The sequence below is a fragment of the Polistes dominula genome, unplaced genomic scaffold, assembly GCF_049000335.1.
Source record: "Polistes dominula isolate Pdom_NZ unplaced genomic scaffold, Pdom_raw_medaka contig_77, whole genome shotgun sequence".
In the NCBI taxonomy this organism is placed as follows: Eukaryota; Metazoa; Arthropoda; class Insecta; order Hymenoptera; family Vespidae; genus Polistes; species Polistes dominula.
The window spans coordinates 4,150,433-4,165,177 of NW_028301152.1; the positions used below are offsets into that span (position 1 = coordinate 4,150,433).

General features: G+C 28.4%; 2 protein-coding genes across 6 annotated transcripts in view; both read right to left on the bottom strand.

Annotated features, from left to right (window-relative positions):
* Fak (protein tyrosine kinase 2 Fak) overlaps positions 1 to 8,283 on the bottom strand; it is an 81,267-nt gene extending 72,984 nt beyond the window's left edge. Inside the window, exon 1 of one of the 2 annotated variants that reach the window (XM_015316369.2) lies at positions 7,894 to 8,283. The gene's annotated coding sequence lies outside the window, so the exon portion shown is untranslated. Of the gene's footprint in view, positions 1 to 7,447; positions 7,779 to 7,893 lie in introns of those variants that run through there. The other variant, XM_015316370.2, reaches the window with a different exon arrangement.
* A 511-nt stretch (positions 8,284 to 8,794) lies between these two features.
* Positions 8,795 to 14,745, bottom strand: part of LOC107064084 (agrin) — a 51,682-nt gene continuing 45,731 nt past the window's right edge. For all 4 annotated transcript variants that reach the window (XM_089178270.1, XM_015316374.2, XM_015316373.2 and 1 more), the window contains 6 exons: positions 14,460 to 14,603; positions 13,493 to 13,663; positions 11,844 to 12,008; positions 11,568 to 11,690; positions 10,959 to 11,135; positions 8,795 to 10,706 (listed from right to left, as the gene is read on the bottom strand). In XM_089178270.1, coding sequence (XP_089034396.1) covers positions 10,475 to 10,706; positions 10,959 to 11,135; positions 11,568 to 11,690; positions 11,844 to 12,008; positions 13,493 to 13,663; positions 14,460 to 14,603 — 1,012 coding nt within the window. In that variant the 3' untranslated portion in view covers positions 8,795 to 10,474. The remainder of the gene's footprint in view (positions 10,707 to 10,958; positions 11,136 to 11,567; positions 11,691 to 11,843; positions 12,009 to 13,492; positions 13,664 to 14,459; positions 14,604 to 14,745) is intronic.

Here is a 14,745-nt window from a genome sequence, read left to right on the forward strand (position 1 = left end):
TAATGCTAGTTTCTTTTTTTTCGATATAAATTAAAAGTTTGAAACGTATCGGTTTAGGACTCTTTAAAGAAAACAATGAATTAATTAAGTAACAACTTGTTAAAATTGTGACCAAAATGTGTCATAGTGTTTCAATATCTACGCACGTTACAGTTTTAACATCAGAGTAATTTCGTGGTTTACTTTTTTCATTTTGCAAAATCATCGATGAAAAAACAAGGAAAATCGGTAAAATTTTTAGCCGAATCGATCATAAAGACTTTCAAGAGGAAACCACAAATTGAACGTGCAGTGTAAAAAAGAACATCTTTCTAACATGAGACTTCGATTATACGCGCTATAAATTTTTAAGAGATACGGACCATTAAATTCAGGCTATACATGTGATGGTCCAATGAGAAGAATATCGATAGAGTTCTGAAAATATTTTGCGAAACTCTTTCTTTTCTCTTATATTCTTGCTTTTAAAAAAGTTAACAAAAAAAGAAAAAAAAAAGAAAAAAAATTCATAAAGAAAGAAAAATTACAAAAATAACAAGCTTAAAAATAATTATATTTTTCTTTCCAGCAATATGTAAACGGTCGAAAAATGAAATTTGCAAAAACAATGAAATTTCTTCGTAAAAATATTTTTAGCCGGTCAGAATACTTCGTTTCACGTTATCCGCATTGCGGAAAATTCACGACGGACGGGAAAAAGTTCGCATTAATCGATTTCCTCTTTTTTTTTTTTCTAGCTTTTAGGTACTAATAAATTTTCATTCAAGTAATGGAACAAATTTGAAAAGAAAGAAGAAGAAAAAACCGATCTTTTGAAGTCAATGTTATACCTTATCTTATTTTCGTACCGTTTAATGTACTTGCATAATCATTCGCTGAGTAGTAAGAACTAAATTAATAAAAAACGATATATATATATATATATATACTTCTCTCTTTTCTATCTCTCTACCTCTCTTTTATGCTACGAGAAATAAACTAGCCATTATACTCATGTAAATAGACTCATAAAGAAGTAGAACTTTTGATTTGTTTGTTCAAGTAATGAAGAGTAATCCGTTTCATTAATTAGTTCGGAATATTAAAAAAGGTTATACCTTTTGTTCCATATCATTTTCTTTTGTTTTCTTTTTTGTAGATTTTACAACTCTTGACGCTTGTTATCATCATTATCCAAAATGAAACTTTCTAATTAATAAAGTATAATAAAATTATACAGTAAGTATCCCTTAAAATTATACACCGGTTAAGGTTACTAAAACTTTGCTTGAAAACTGGTTATATTGTGTTTAAAATAAAGCAAAATTTATAAATAAATAGGTTAGTATACCTTAATTACATGAGTTTAATTTGGAAGCTTCATTTATAACAATTGAATTAAATATAAAAATAATGTATAGAAAACGCTAATAATATATTTATTTCTAAATTTTCTTCATACTAAATACACTACATCAATAGTTTTCTAATAAGAATCTAATAAGTGTAACAGTGTACACTTTTAATGAACATTTATTGTAAATATGTACTATTTATATTATTATATAAAATTATAAATTATATAATATTATATATTATTATATATTATTATATATTATAACTATGTAATTATATAATATTATATATATTATATAAAAAAAAAGTGCGAACTAGGATAGCAAGTCAGTTTCAAGTTAGAGATATATATTTATTTATTTAATTATTACTCAATTAATTTATGATATATTTATTAATCATTATTTAAATATAGATAATGACTAGATAATAATTATTAAATTAATAATAATATTATATTTTATACTAATATAGTTTTTCGTACGTATAATCATATAATAAATAGGAATAAATAAAAACAATATTTCGTTAAATGGTTAAATGTTATTCTCTTTGCCTAATTTCATGTATGATTTTTTTTTTTGTATCCAATTTTAACGATCACGATATAAATTCGATAAAACCAATAACGAAGTTATTTGCATGGATGCATGTATACGTATACACTGTTTATACACGTGATATAACGTGGTTATGTAGCATCATCAAACCGACTCATTTGCGAATAATCGTACTCGTTTTTCTCGCGTAAAAAGAAAGACAAAAAAAGAAATGGAGATCCAGAAAAAAGCGAGGTTTCCACCGTGTCAATAGAAAAATTTTACTTGCAAGGGGAGTGCAAGGTCTTGCCCTCACGGATTTTGTTCAAATTTTGTAAGAGGATAGATTTTTCTTCCCCGTTAATGAATATATATAGTTATAGGGGTTACTACTCAATAATTTTTTAGATATTTGCAATTAAAAATGCTAAAGATGCTAAATAATAATAATTATATAATATTCAAAAATAATATTCATATAATATTCAAAAATAATATTCATAGAATATTCAAAAATAATATTCGTATAATATTCAAAAATAATATTCATAGAATATTCAAAAATTGCAAATATTTAAAAAATTATTGAGTAGTGGCCCCTATAACCATATACAGGGTAAATATATAACCATATACTTAAAAAATAAAGTTTACGCTGAGCCTCCGACTACAATGGCCAATATAAGGGATCGTATCGTCAATGAGTGCAAGGAAATAACATAAGATACATTAAGAAACGTTAATGAGTCATTAATTTCTCGATTCAGAAAGTGTTCTGATGCAAATGGTCGCCATATTGAATCTTTTTTGTAAATAGACAAAAATTAAAATATCTCCTAAAGTAATAATTTTTTTACATAAATAGGTTAATACTTTTTTGTAAATAATATGTAAGAGCATCAGATGATGCAATAAAAAATATATGACTCCATTTAAAAAAACATTAATGACCTTCATATGTCCTTGATACGTCCACCTAAAAAATAAAAAGTACAATCAGTATGAGCCCCTTTTAAAGCCATTCAACTCCATGTGAAACATTGTCTTCTACGCGTTATAATAAAAACGTAAATCGAAGTGGTAAAATGTGGTGAGCCACCCTGTATATTCGTGAACAGGGAAGCAAAATCTATTATCGTACAAAATTTGAACAAAATCCGTGAGGGCAAGACCTTGCACTTCCCTTGTTGGTCTATTAAAAAGCGATGAACCACTGAAAATAGGCCTACAAATGATTATAAACAAAAAAAAGAAAGAGAAATACACGAGATGAAACTTGTGGAAAGGAGGTTTATTGGCGAAAGCATATTCAGAATGCAACGAAGAACTGCACGTTGGATATACAAAGAACAAAAAAAAAAAAAAAAGAGAAAGAAAGAAAGTAAAAAAACTAACAAATAGAAAACGACAGAACATGATTTCAAATTTCAAGTGAGTTAGAATTTACCAAGATGTCCCTACTACTGTCCATAAAATGATAAAAAATGAAGAAAAAAATTAAATGATTTAATCGTAAAAGAAATTTAACACGTTGCCGCACACTTTTAATTTGACGATCGTGCTTAGAAATACGAAGATCGGACGGCTATAGCCGTCATTTGCGGCAATGGGTTAATTAAAAAAATGCAAAATATAATATTACCTCGGAGAAAGAAAAATAACATTAAAAAAAATAAAACATTGAGAAAGAAGACGAATGGAAGGAAAATATTTAAAACTGAAAAAAAAAGAAGCAAAAATTCAATGGATTTTGCTTATTACACAAAAATTTATAAATTCTTTTTATGTCTTTATTACATATTTTTAAAATATAAAAATCCATTAAATTTTTGATTGTAAATATTTGTGCAATTGTATTTTTCATATATCTTGAAATAATGATCGATTAAATGATAATAAAATGGATTGTACGATTGTGGTAAAAAAAAATCGATTCGTGAGAAAGAAATCCTTTGAGGATGATTTTATTTTTTGTTCATTTTCTTTCTCTCTCGTCGGCCTTACATCACACGCCACTTCGTTTCGCCTTGGCACGACATACTGCATCAATAACGTAATCCCGTTGCGGAAGGAACGAACCATTCGCATTTGTTACATGACATCGCATATTGGACTACGTCAGAAAATGCAGCTACATAAGAAAAAATATTCGTGTGCAATATTGTCCTCACTCTTTCTTTCTTTCTTGCATTCTTTTCTTTCTCTCTCTTTCTTATTTATTATTTTTTTTTCTTCTTATCTCAAGATTCCTGTCGCATAAAAACAATTTCTTTTCGCATATTTACGATGTATTTGTCTATTCTAATGTTTTTCATCTCGACAAAAATAGAATTTTACGTTTCTACCAGTTTCATTAGTTTTTTTTCACCATTTTTCTTTTAGCACATTAAAATCGTGTACCATTTTTCTATTACATTTTATAACAACACACTATGAAACAGTAATTATATTGTTTATTTAAATTTTTAATGAAAGCCACACATAATAAAATTGGATAACGCCTTAATAAATATATTATAATTTAATATATTATTACGAAGGTTACCGAGAGAAAGATAGCTAACTAAGACTTTCCAAAAATGAAGAAAGATTTTAATTACTTATTTAACTTCCTAAATGAATTTTCCAAAATTCCAGGCTTAGCTAAATTGCTTTCTTACATTCGAAAATATTCAATTTATTCCCTTTTACCAAAAATTCAGAATTTCTATTAAATAAAACCTTTATCAAAAAATTTCGTTTTCAAGATTATATTGTCAAATACACTAATATATAAAATTTTTCGCTTGTTTTATTCGGTAAATATGTTCCTCAAAATACTGGACAAAAAAAGAAACGTTTAATGTTATAAAATAGGGACTATGTTCCATGTTATCCTAAAAAGTATTGAAAACTTAACTGTATAAATTCTGAAATATTTATTGAATTATCCGGTAATTTCATACAGATTTTTATATCGAATATATATATTTTTGCTTACAAAATAAAAAATAAAATTATACATTAAAGAATTAATAATTAATTCATGTTATCATCGAATGCTGTTATCAATCACTATAGAAGTTCTAATTCGTAATATTTTTCAAAGATTTCAAGAGATCCTTCAAGATTTATTCATCCATCGAGAGACATTTAAATCCCATATAAATATGTATAATTGTTGAAGATTACTATTTCTACATAACTTCGTAACATACAAACATACATACATAAATATTCAAGAAAAACCAGATTGGATAAAGTTGAAAGAAGTATTCGTTCGTTCGTTGTGCTTCTCGCGTTATCATGAGATTCTTTCAACTTCGTACGGTAGCTTGTATCACGATTATCTACTAAAGCAAATTTTAAGAAAGCAACCATGGCGGCGTGAAAAAGCAAAGATAAAATGATCAAACATATACCACACAAGCACAATTTCTCTTTCCCCTCTGTTTTTCTCTTTTTTTTTCCTTCACAGAACACCGAAATATATTTTCTTGAGGTACTACAAGAAGTTATCTACATTCGAGCGATCAAGAAAAGGGAACAATTTAAACTGAATCAATCAAAAGGAAAGAAAGAAAAGAAAGTAAAAAAGGAAGATTAAATCAGATAAAAAGAATCTTCAAGTTAACTGACTTGCAAATATTTTTGATTGGTAGAAATGGTACGAGATATTTTTCGTCCATTGATCCAATTTGTATTGGACTAGTATAATAATAATAATAATCATATTATAATGAATATAATGTTATAATAATTATAAATATGAAAATATTTTTCCTATTATTTTATCTATTTTTTTTCTTTCTTACAGATATCTAAATTTTTAACTATCTTGCATAATCTTTTTTGTTTCTCTAATTGTTTTTAACTAAAAATATATATAATTTACATCACACACACACACAAATATAGATTATATTAGTATAAGTATATTATGATAATATAATAATATATAAATATAAATTATGTTTTCACAAATAAATTTAAAACATTAAATAATAAGCAATCGTTGTTTAACAGTCCTCAAGCAGGTCCTCAATAATATCTTTCATTGATATATTTTTTCTTTTTCTATTGATATATAAAAGCGAAGAATCGCTGATTCGTAACTCCTTGGCAGCATCCTTCGATGAGCACAATAAATTAAATCGATCAAGCGAGGAATTTGAGCTACTTCTATTATCCACGTTTATCTTCAACTTAAACGTATATATAATCAAGGACATTTGAGATAGTTCGAATTTATCAAAACTGTCCTTAATGATAATTAGATAAATCGTCGTGTTATGTTCTTTATAGTCTTTTTAATAAAAAATTGTTTCTTACATCAATATAAATAGCACATATTAATACTCAATATCGATCTGTAAATATAACAATAAATGAAAAATTGTCAAAGGTATTAGATTTACTCCGATATTTACAAGTAGAGTTGACAAAACTTACAAAGAATCTTATTGATTACCAAAAAGAAATTACAACACAAGATGTGTACGCTAAATTAGGGCGAGGGTAGAAAAACGGGGCTGAAATTAAATTGAGCACAGAAAAATACCGACATAGAAATTTTAACCATTTGCATTCGAGGGTTCTACCTCGAAGGAATCTTTATTTAAATACAAATAATTTCCAGTTCATAATATAATGACAAAAATAAATCTTTATTTATTCTACTCTATTAAACTTCATTTATTCTTCTAACAAATTGCAAATTAAATCTTTCCAGGAAAGTATTGTGTATGTAACTGTATAATTTGTTCTAGCTGGATACATGTATGAAATAGTTTTTTTTTTCTAATATAAGAGAGAAGTTTCTATAATAATAAACATAACAACACATAGTAACATAACTAATTAACTAGCATTTTAAAATATAATCTTTAACTTATTTCATAGTAAATGCATTTTTCTTGATACTTGAAACCTACATCTATTATTTTAAAAACAATAAGAAACAACTACTTTCTTGTTACATACACCTCATTTGCATAGATGTGAATATGTTTTTTTAATTGAAATCCCTTCGAGTAACTAGTAATATGAGTAATCAAAACTTCGAGTGCAAAAGGTTAAAGTCATGCAAGTATATATAGAAGGTTAAATTTATAAAAATTAATCGGCATTCCATAAAATTCAAAATACGCGCCATTGAGTACGCTCGATGAGTTAAGAATCGCGCAATGCGGCCATAGAAAGTATCGATTTCTCGAAGAATAAATTTAAATCTTATTGTAAGACGAGAAAAGAAATATTTATATTCTTACCGAAGAAGTATCTTAAAATATTATATACCTATATATATATACGTAGTTCATCGACTCTCAAAAGTAGCATACATAATAAAAAGGTCATTGGTCTCCTTCGAAATCAATATTCGCGCCATTTCGAGAAGTAAAATTGGGTCCAAATAAAATTGATTAATATAAACCGAATATGTTTGATATGATCATAATTTGTCATATCAAAAAGTATCGATCATTTAATCTTAATGTAAAATGTAAATAATCATTTAACACGAAGGAAAAGATAAATATTTAGCACAGTTATGAAAGAAAATATTGCATATACTAACGCATAGATATACATACTTGAGAAACAGGAACACAAGAAAGTTTGCAGATGTTCATTTGGTTCCAGGTAAATAACATCAAAAATCACACAGGAAGATAACGAAAGAGAAAAAGAGAAAAAGAGAGAAACTTGTCCTTGAGAAATATAAAACGACAAACGTTCGTTGGCCGAACGTCGAACGATGTAACGAGAAGGCCGAAGCAACAACGTTTTATGTAACACGATTCGCGTAATCTCTCACTTTTCTCTCTCTCACTCTCGTCTTCTCTTTTGCCGGCACGGGTTTCGTTCTTACTACGGGGACACTTAAAGATGGCCTCTCCCGCCGTTCTTGCTACGCTCATGTTAAACCCCTTCCTTTTATATAGACAATATATATCAACGACACTTTATCGACAATAAATTTGACAAATAGAAACACAAAATGACAAGAATATATTGTATACTTATAATTATTACTTACGATAACTCGTCAATTGTTCTTGATGTTCAGCGTTGAATTAACAACTCTTTCTTTCTTATTTTTTCTCTCTCTTTCTCTCTCGAAAGATCTTTTTCTTTCTTCTTTCCTTTTGATTCGTCGATGATATCCTCGCACCACCTGATCTCGCCGTTTTCAAGAAGAGAGCCACGCGTATCGTATGAAATTATCTTTCGGCACCTTTTTAAACAGTCTCGTTAATGAATCTATTATTATTACGAATAATTAAGAATTGACATTTAAGCACCAATTGGTTAAACGAAACGCGTTAAAAGTAACGAAGAATATACGACGATTGCGCGATTTCGATCGGCAGTGATCAGTTGTCGTAAACACTGAGCGCCATGTTTTTTCGGCACCTGTCAATATAGGTGCACCGAGACGCCACCTGTATGTGTCTTAGCTAGCCGACATACGTGGCGCTGTCTATCAACTTACAAGCGAAGCAAGTATCATGTTTGAACGACTTCCGCCAATTTTCTTTATCGATATTACGTTTATTTTTTTAAAGATTAATGTAATTTAATTTGTTAAAGAATTTAAAAAAATATAAGTCGTCGTAACCATTTTTATGGAATAAAAAATTATAATCGAATTTAGTTTTATTTGAAAGATTTTACTCATAGTTTAACTCGCCATTTCCTAATCGATAAAGACGATTAAAAGGAATTCCTTACATATCGAATATCAAGTTTCCTTATTTAAATTGATACTTATGTATTTAAAGTATATATGTTTAATACCTTTTTGACACACAATTTTCTGATTATTTCTAAAGTAATTTAAGAATATAAGATAGACGTTAACGGATAATTAGCGAGTAAGTATTTAGAAGCTTATAACTTCCTATAGAATATAGCCTTTATGGAAATCCCTTAGTATCTTAAAATATACGTATATGGTTTATTATTGACAAGCGTGTACAATGTTAGTTTCGATACAAAAAAGGATCTTCGCATGTTCGATAAAATAAATTAAAGACACGATAATGATTAATAATAATATTATATAATATTAATTATATAGTATGAACACACATCGCATTATCATCAGAAAGTTTTGTTAACTGAAAAATTTATTTTATTATTTCTCGTTATTTCGGAAAACATATTAACTGTTTACGTTATTAGATCGATTAGAAAGAAAGAACTTTTTTTGTTTAGAACAAGAGACATATAGCTATGTATTATGTATCTATGTATGTATATATGTATGTATAAATGTATGTACCTAAAAGTATATATGTATGTGTATATGCATACATAGGAAAAAAAATCATGTATAAAGAAACTTATAAAGAGTGGCAGAGAAAAATATCTTCGGTAGAATAAATAATAATGATTTTCTATAATTAAAAGAACGCTAAGAGAATCTAATATAAATAATATAATGATTCTATGTTTTTCGCTAATGCGAAATCGGTTTAGAAGCCTACGTATTTATATGCGATTCTTGATCCTTCCTCGCACGATTCTTCGTCAATCTTGGCACGTCGTGATTGTTCGTCGCGAGAGATCTGAATAACGCTGAAGCACGATACGTGTGAAATAAATATGAGGGGTAAGACGGAGTAGGGAAAGAGAATGACGAAAGATACTTTTTGATATTTGATCGCGTTCGTGAATCACCCAAGATGACGAATTATTTCTATCTTATTTTAATTACATTTTTAACATCGACAAGCATAATATCGATAGTCTTTCAAAACAATCGATAAATTTTTTGTAACCTCTTAAATGCATGATTTTTTCTTTTTAATTTTTTTGTTTAGAGATGGTTATATATATATATATATAGTTTACTTCTCATATAATATTTATCTATTACAAAAAAAATATTGAAAATGTTATATCTCATCGTAATTACAATACTTTTTGAAAAATATTAATTTAAATACAAAACTATAATTGTGCACATTGATTAGAATATATTTTAATTTTGCAATCATATACACGCATTAAGGGTTTATTAATTTCACGGATTCACGGATGCGCTCGTAACAAATCGTTTAAACGATAGATTCGACGTAGGATAATTATTATAATATAGCAATCCTATTCGAAGTCGATTATCTACCAGCTTTCAACGATAATATGTATCTATAAACTTGGCAAGATTATAAATATTATGGAATTGATCGTCTTCTCTTGGCAAGCTCGTATTAGTATTAATCGATAAAGATTTTCTTTTTGGAAATTCATCGAACGACATCGAATAATTAAATCGACCGATTTCGTCGCGCACGAGTAAATTGTTGATTTTCGTTATTAAATATGACACTTGGTGCCTTGAAATTTTCTTAAAGATTAATATACGCGTTATACACATCGTCGAATTACTCGAAGCAACATTTTTCGAAAGACGAGGCGCGATAATTCGCATATATTTAAGATCGATCGACGAAACGTATCGTATTGTAAAGATTTCAAGAACGATTTTTTCATTTAGTATCGTTTCGCCGATCGATCTCGTTCGATGTAACCTGGAACATATTTTTATAACTATTATTATTTTTCATTTTTTGTTTTTTGTTTTTTTTCCTTGAATCATTTTGATCGTCGAATTAATACAAATAATTTTTCGGTTCTTCCGTTGGCTGACCACAAACGCCGTGATACTTTTTAGAAACGAGGCTTCTGCTACGACAATTTTCTATTTCCAAGAAACATTCGTTGCTATATGTCATTGCGTCGGTACCACAAACTGGATCGTAATATGGTGGGCAGATCTTTTGACAACCACGGAACAAGAAACCTTGAACGCATCGTTTCATTGGTACCACGTACACATGTTTTCTAAAAAAGATATATAAAATTTCAAATATATTAGTAAATTCATTTTTGTGTCGAAACATAAAATACCTGACAGATAAATTATTTTAATAAATTATAAATATGAAATGAAAAATTGTTGATAAAAGAAATTATTAATGTAATTCACACAGTTAACATTAATGCCTAGTTATCACTCTATAAAATGAATGTAAACAATTATAATAAATAATCAAAATAATAATATTTCTAAACTATGTTAAAGGATTAGCTTACCCGCAATTGTCCCTTTTCATTTCGCACTCGTTACGATAAAGCTTGTTATCCGAACCACAAACGAATTGACGTTCTCCACTACAGATTTGATTACAAAGCGCTGTAGTACGACAATGCTGAGCAGGAACCTGAACTACCCTCTGACCGCATGTTTCGTGGCGAAGATGACATAGCGAGCTAAATAGAAAGAATCAGCTGTTCAAATTCAATCTTATAAACCCTAAATTATATTTTTCAAAATCGATCGATTTATCAATATTTTACAATTGATTTTTATATTACATACTGAATGATCTTTTCATACTTTTATAATTAACGTGGAAAGTTATACATCAATAAATTAGTATTGAATAATATAATACTGTATATAAACATAAATATACGATAAAAGTATATTTTTGAGTATAGAAATAATAAATAAATTATTACCATACTTTAATACATACACCTAATATAACAAATATGTATGCAAAAACGATAGTATTATCTTTTCTTCTTTAAAAATAGAAAAAGAAATAAAAATCTCGTCTTAAATGGATCAAACGAGATCCTCTCTACGAGAATTCATTTGAAATATTTCTAGAGAATTGAAATAACATTAGTAATCACCGATAAACGTTGCCGTCGCTTCCACAAACAGGTTCCTCTGGCACTTCGTTGCAATCATCAGGACACTCTTCAGTTTCTTTCAAGGTTGTACATTCTCCGACGTGAGCCAATTGAATACCTTTTCTAAAAAAGGATTATCATCAATAATTAAGATTAATTTATGATAACATCTCTTTTATTTTGTTCGATAAGCTTATTTAGCAAATATAAATCGATATGAATCTTAATTATTAAAATGTATGTTTATTTTCATTTTAACGAGACGGGACTACTCACAGACAGATCGCCACGTTCAGGTGACATTGATTTGGATATGTACTTGCGTCGCTTCCACAGACCGGATCTACTTCGTTTCCACATCGTTGCTGTTGCTTCATGCACTTGGTTAAACGTGGCCGACACTTCTCGAAGTCCACCACGGTCACTTTCCTTCTAGCTTGCCTGTTGAACCGTTCAACTGATTTAATATAGACCCTTTTTGTTTCCTAATTTATCTCCTATTTTTCTTTTTCTTTTAATTATATAATTTTCTCCTTCATTTAATATTTTGTTATGAAAATGATATTTTGTTTGATTTCTTATCATATATAGAAATTGATATATTATATAAATTTGTTATCTCAGGTCCATCTAATCTCGACGTTGGATGAAGAGAAGATCAAAGTAAACAGTAAGTTACTTGAAATATTTTATTTCGTTCATTCAACATGGAACGTTAGAACATGGCTCATCTTCAAGTTGAGTGGACACGTTTGACCTTCAACCAGCATCATCGTAATGTGTTAGCAAAGAGTTCAACCGGTGTGTATACCCGTACGTTGCATCAAAGCGTTAACGTTCAACGTCAAAACGGTTTAGAGTGTCTGTCCAAGCGGAAGAAGGCTCGTTTTGAACAGTTATTGTACACTGAACTGTAGGTACGTATTTAGCACCTCTTCGATAAAATGTTTCATAAATGTTCACCTGATTCTTTATTTGTGCATGTATGTGTATGCGTGTATGTGTCGCATTTGTCATTCTTATAAAAAATAATCTAGCTTATGTTGCTAATTAAATTTACTCGAATCATTTTTTAAAAGAATTGTGTATTAAATTTATAAAAAGAATTTTCAAATCTATAAAATTGACTGTATTAATCTCAATGGAGAAGACTGTTTGATAATTGTTAAGATTAAGGAAGTAAAGATTCAATTTTTAAAAATTATTTCAATTAACTCATGCGAACATTTGTAATTATTCTAGTTCTAGTTTTTTTTCTTTAATAAATTGATAATAAATAAATAGGTATAAATAAAATTCTATATAATAGAATTTTATAAATACAAATGCTTATCTTCATTAACTTTAAGTTTATAATAATGATCATGAAAAACAGAAATATAGAGTTTATTTATAAATAACTACTATTTTAAGTTGAATGTATTTTAAGAAAACGGTTCTTATTTATGAAGCAATTTAATAGCTATATAAAATGGTAAAACCAGGAATTTTAATTATGAAAAATCATATTTATTAGATTGATTCATAAATATGTTCTGCTTTACCGAGTGTAATAACTTTATTATTTAAATTGACGATTATGAATCAACTCGATACTTCCATGTTTTAATTTAAAACATATATAAAAAGAAAATTAATGAAAATTATTAGATATTTATACAAATATGTTCCTTATCGAAATTTTCAGAAATAATAATTTCGAATAAAAGGTCACGAAATAAATAACATGATGATGATCTTTGGCTCGTAAAAATATTTAAATAATCTAAACAAATTATAAAAAAAAAATAATAATAAATAGCTTATCTTTCAAAATTCTAAAAATTAAAATAATAATATTTCAATATTATTGAATCTTGACTTTTAATCCTTTTTGTTGATTTTAAAAATGACTTTTCTTATGATTGAAATTAAAAGCTACTCACCCGCAGTTGAGCATTTGCATTTCGCATTCATTCCTATAGATATTTCCGTCTGATCCACAGGTCGGCACTTCCGGCTCGTGCCTACAGTCGAGTGGACACGCGTTCAACTGACTTCCGGATGTTCGTTCTCGCGACACACAGAATGACATTGGCACCTCGAACACGTGCTTTCTATAAAAATAGTTCAAACAAGTTATTGAATGTAAACACAAATACTTGCAAAGAAAAAAAAATATAACTTAATGTTTACCACTAATTATTTAAATTTTATTGAATGTTTATTAAACATTAAATGTACGATATATCAATAAATGTAAAAAAAAAATATTATACTAATGTTCTGGAAAGTAAAAAATAAATAAATAAATTACACGCTAAAAATTTAATAACCGTAGTATATTATAATTAAATTTTAGAATAATCTTATAACAAGTATTTGTTTAAAAAATATGATAAACTAATAACGATGAATCAATGATGTGTATACAATAAATAATAAAATAATGGAAAAATGTATCTAAGAATATATTCGTAAAAGATATTGTTTAAAGATATTTCGTAGATCCTTCGTCCTAATAAAGAAACGAAACTTTATGAGAAATGGATAAAAGGACTAACGAACGTTCTGAAAGAACATATGTGCTTGCAACGTTAACGTAGTAGGTACACGAAGTGGCTCGTTAATAACGAAGCACGTTTGCGAACAAGGAAGGGAAGAGAAAGAAAAAGAGAGAAAACATAAAGGAGAAAAAGAAGGAAAGAAAGACAAGGAAAATGGAATGAGGTAGTTCGAAGGGCCCAAGAGATTTTACGTTTTGCTTCAGGCAAAATGTAAATTGCGATATTACGTAGATATTATATGCATACTAGATAGATAGTTAGGTTGGTAGGTAGGTAGGTAGGTAGGTAGGTAAGTAATATACCGTAATAGTTGTAATCGTAGTAGAAACTAGGATTCCGTTCTTACCCGCAATTCTTAGCTCGCATTTTGCAGGTGTTCGCATAGAGGATACCGTCGCTACCACAGGCTGGCTTTGCACCACGCCAGCACGATTCACGACAATGTCTTGTGGTCTGACAATGTTTCTTGTTCGTACGCACGACTCCTTGCCTGTTGAAAATAAAATTAAGAAAAAAGATAAAAATCAGATTCGATTAGCGCGACTCTTCGTTGCAAACCCATCGAATAACTCTTTGCTTTCTATCTCTTTCTCTTTCTATCACTCACTAAATATCTCTCTCTCTCTCTCTCT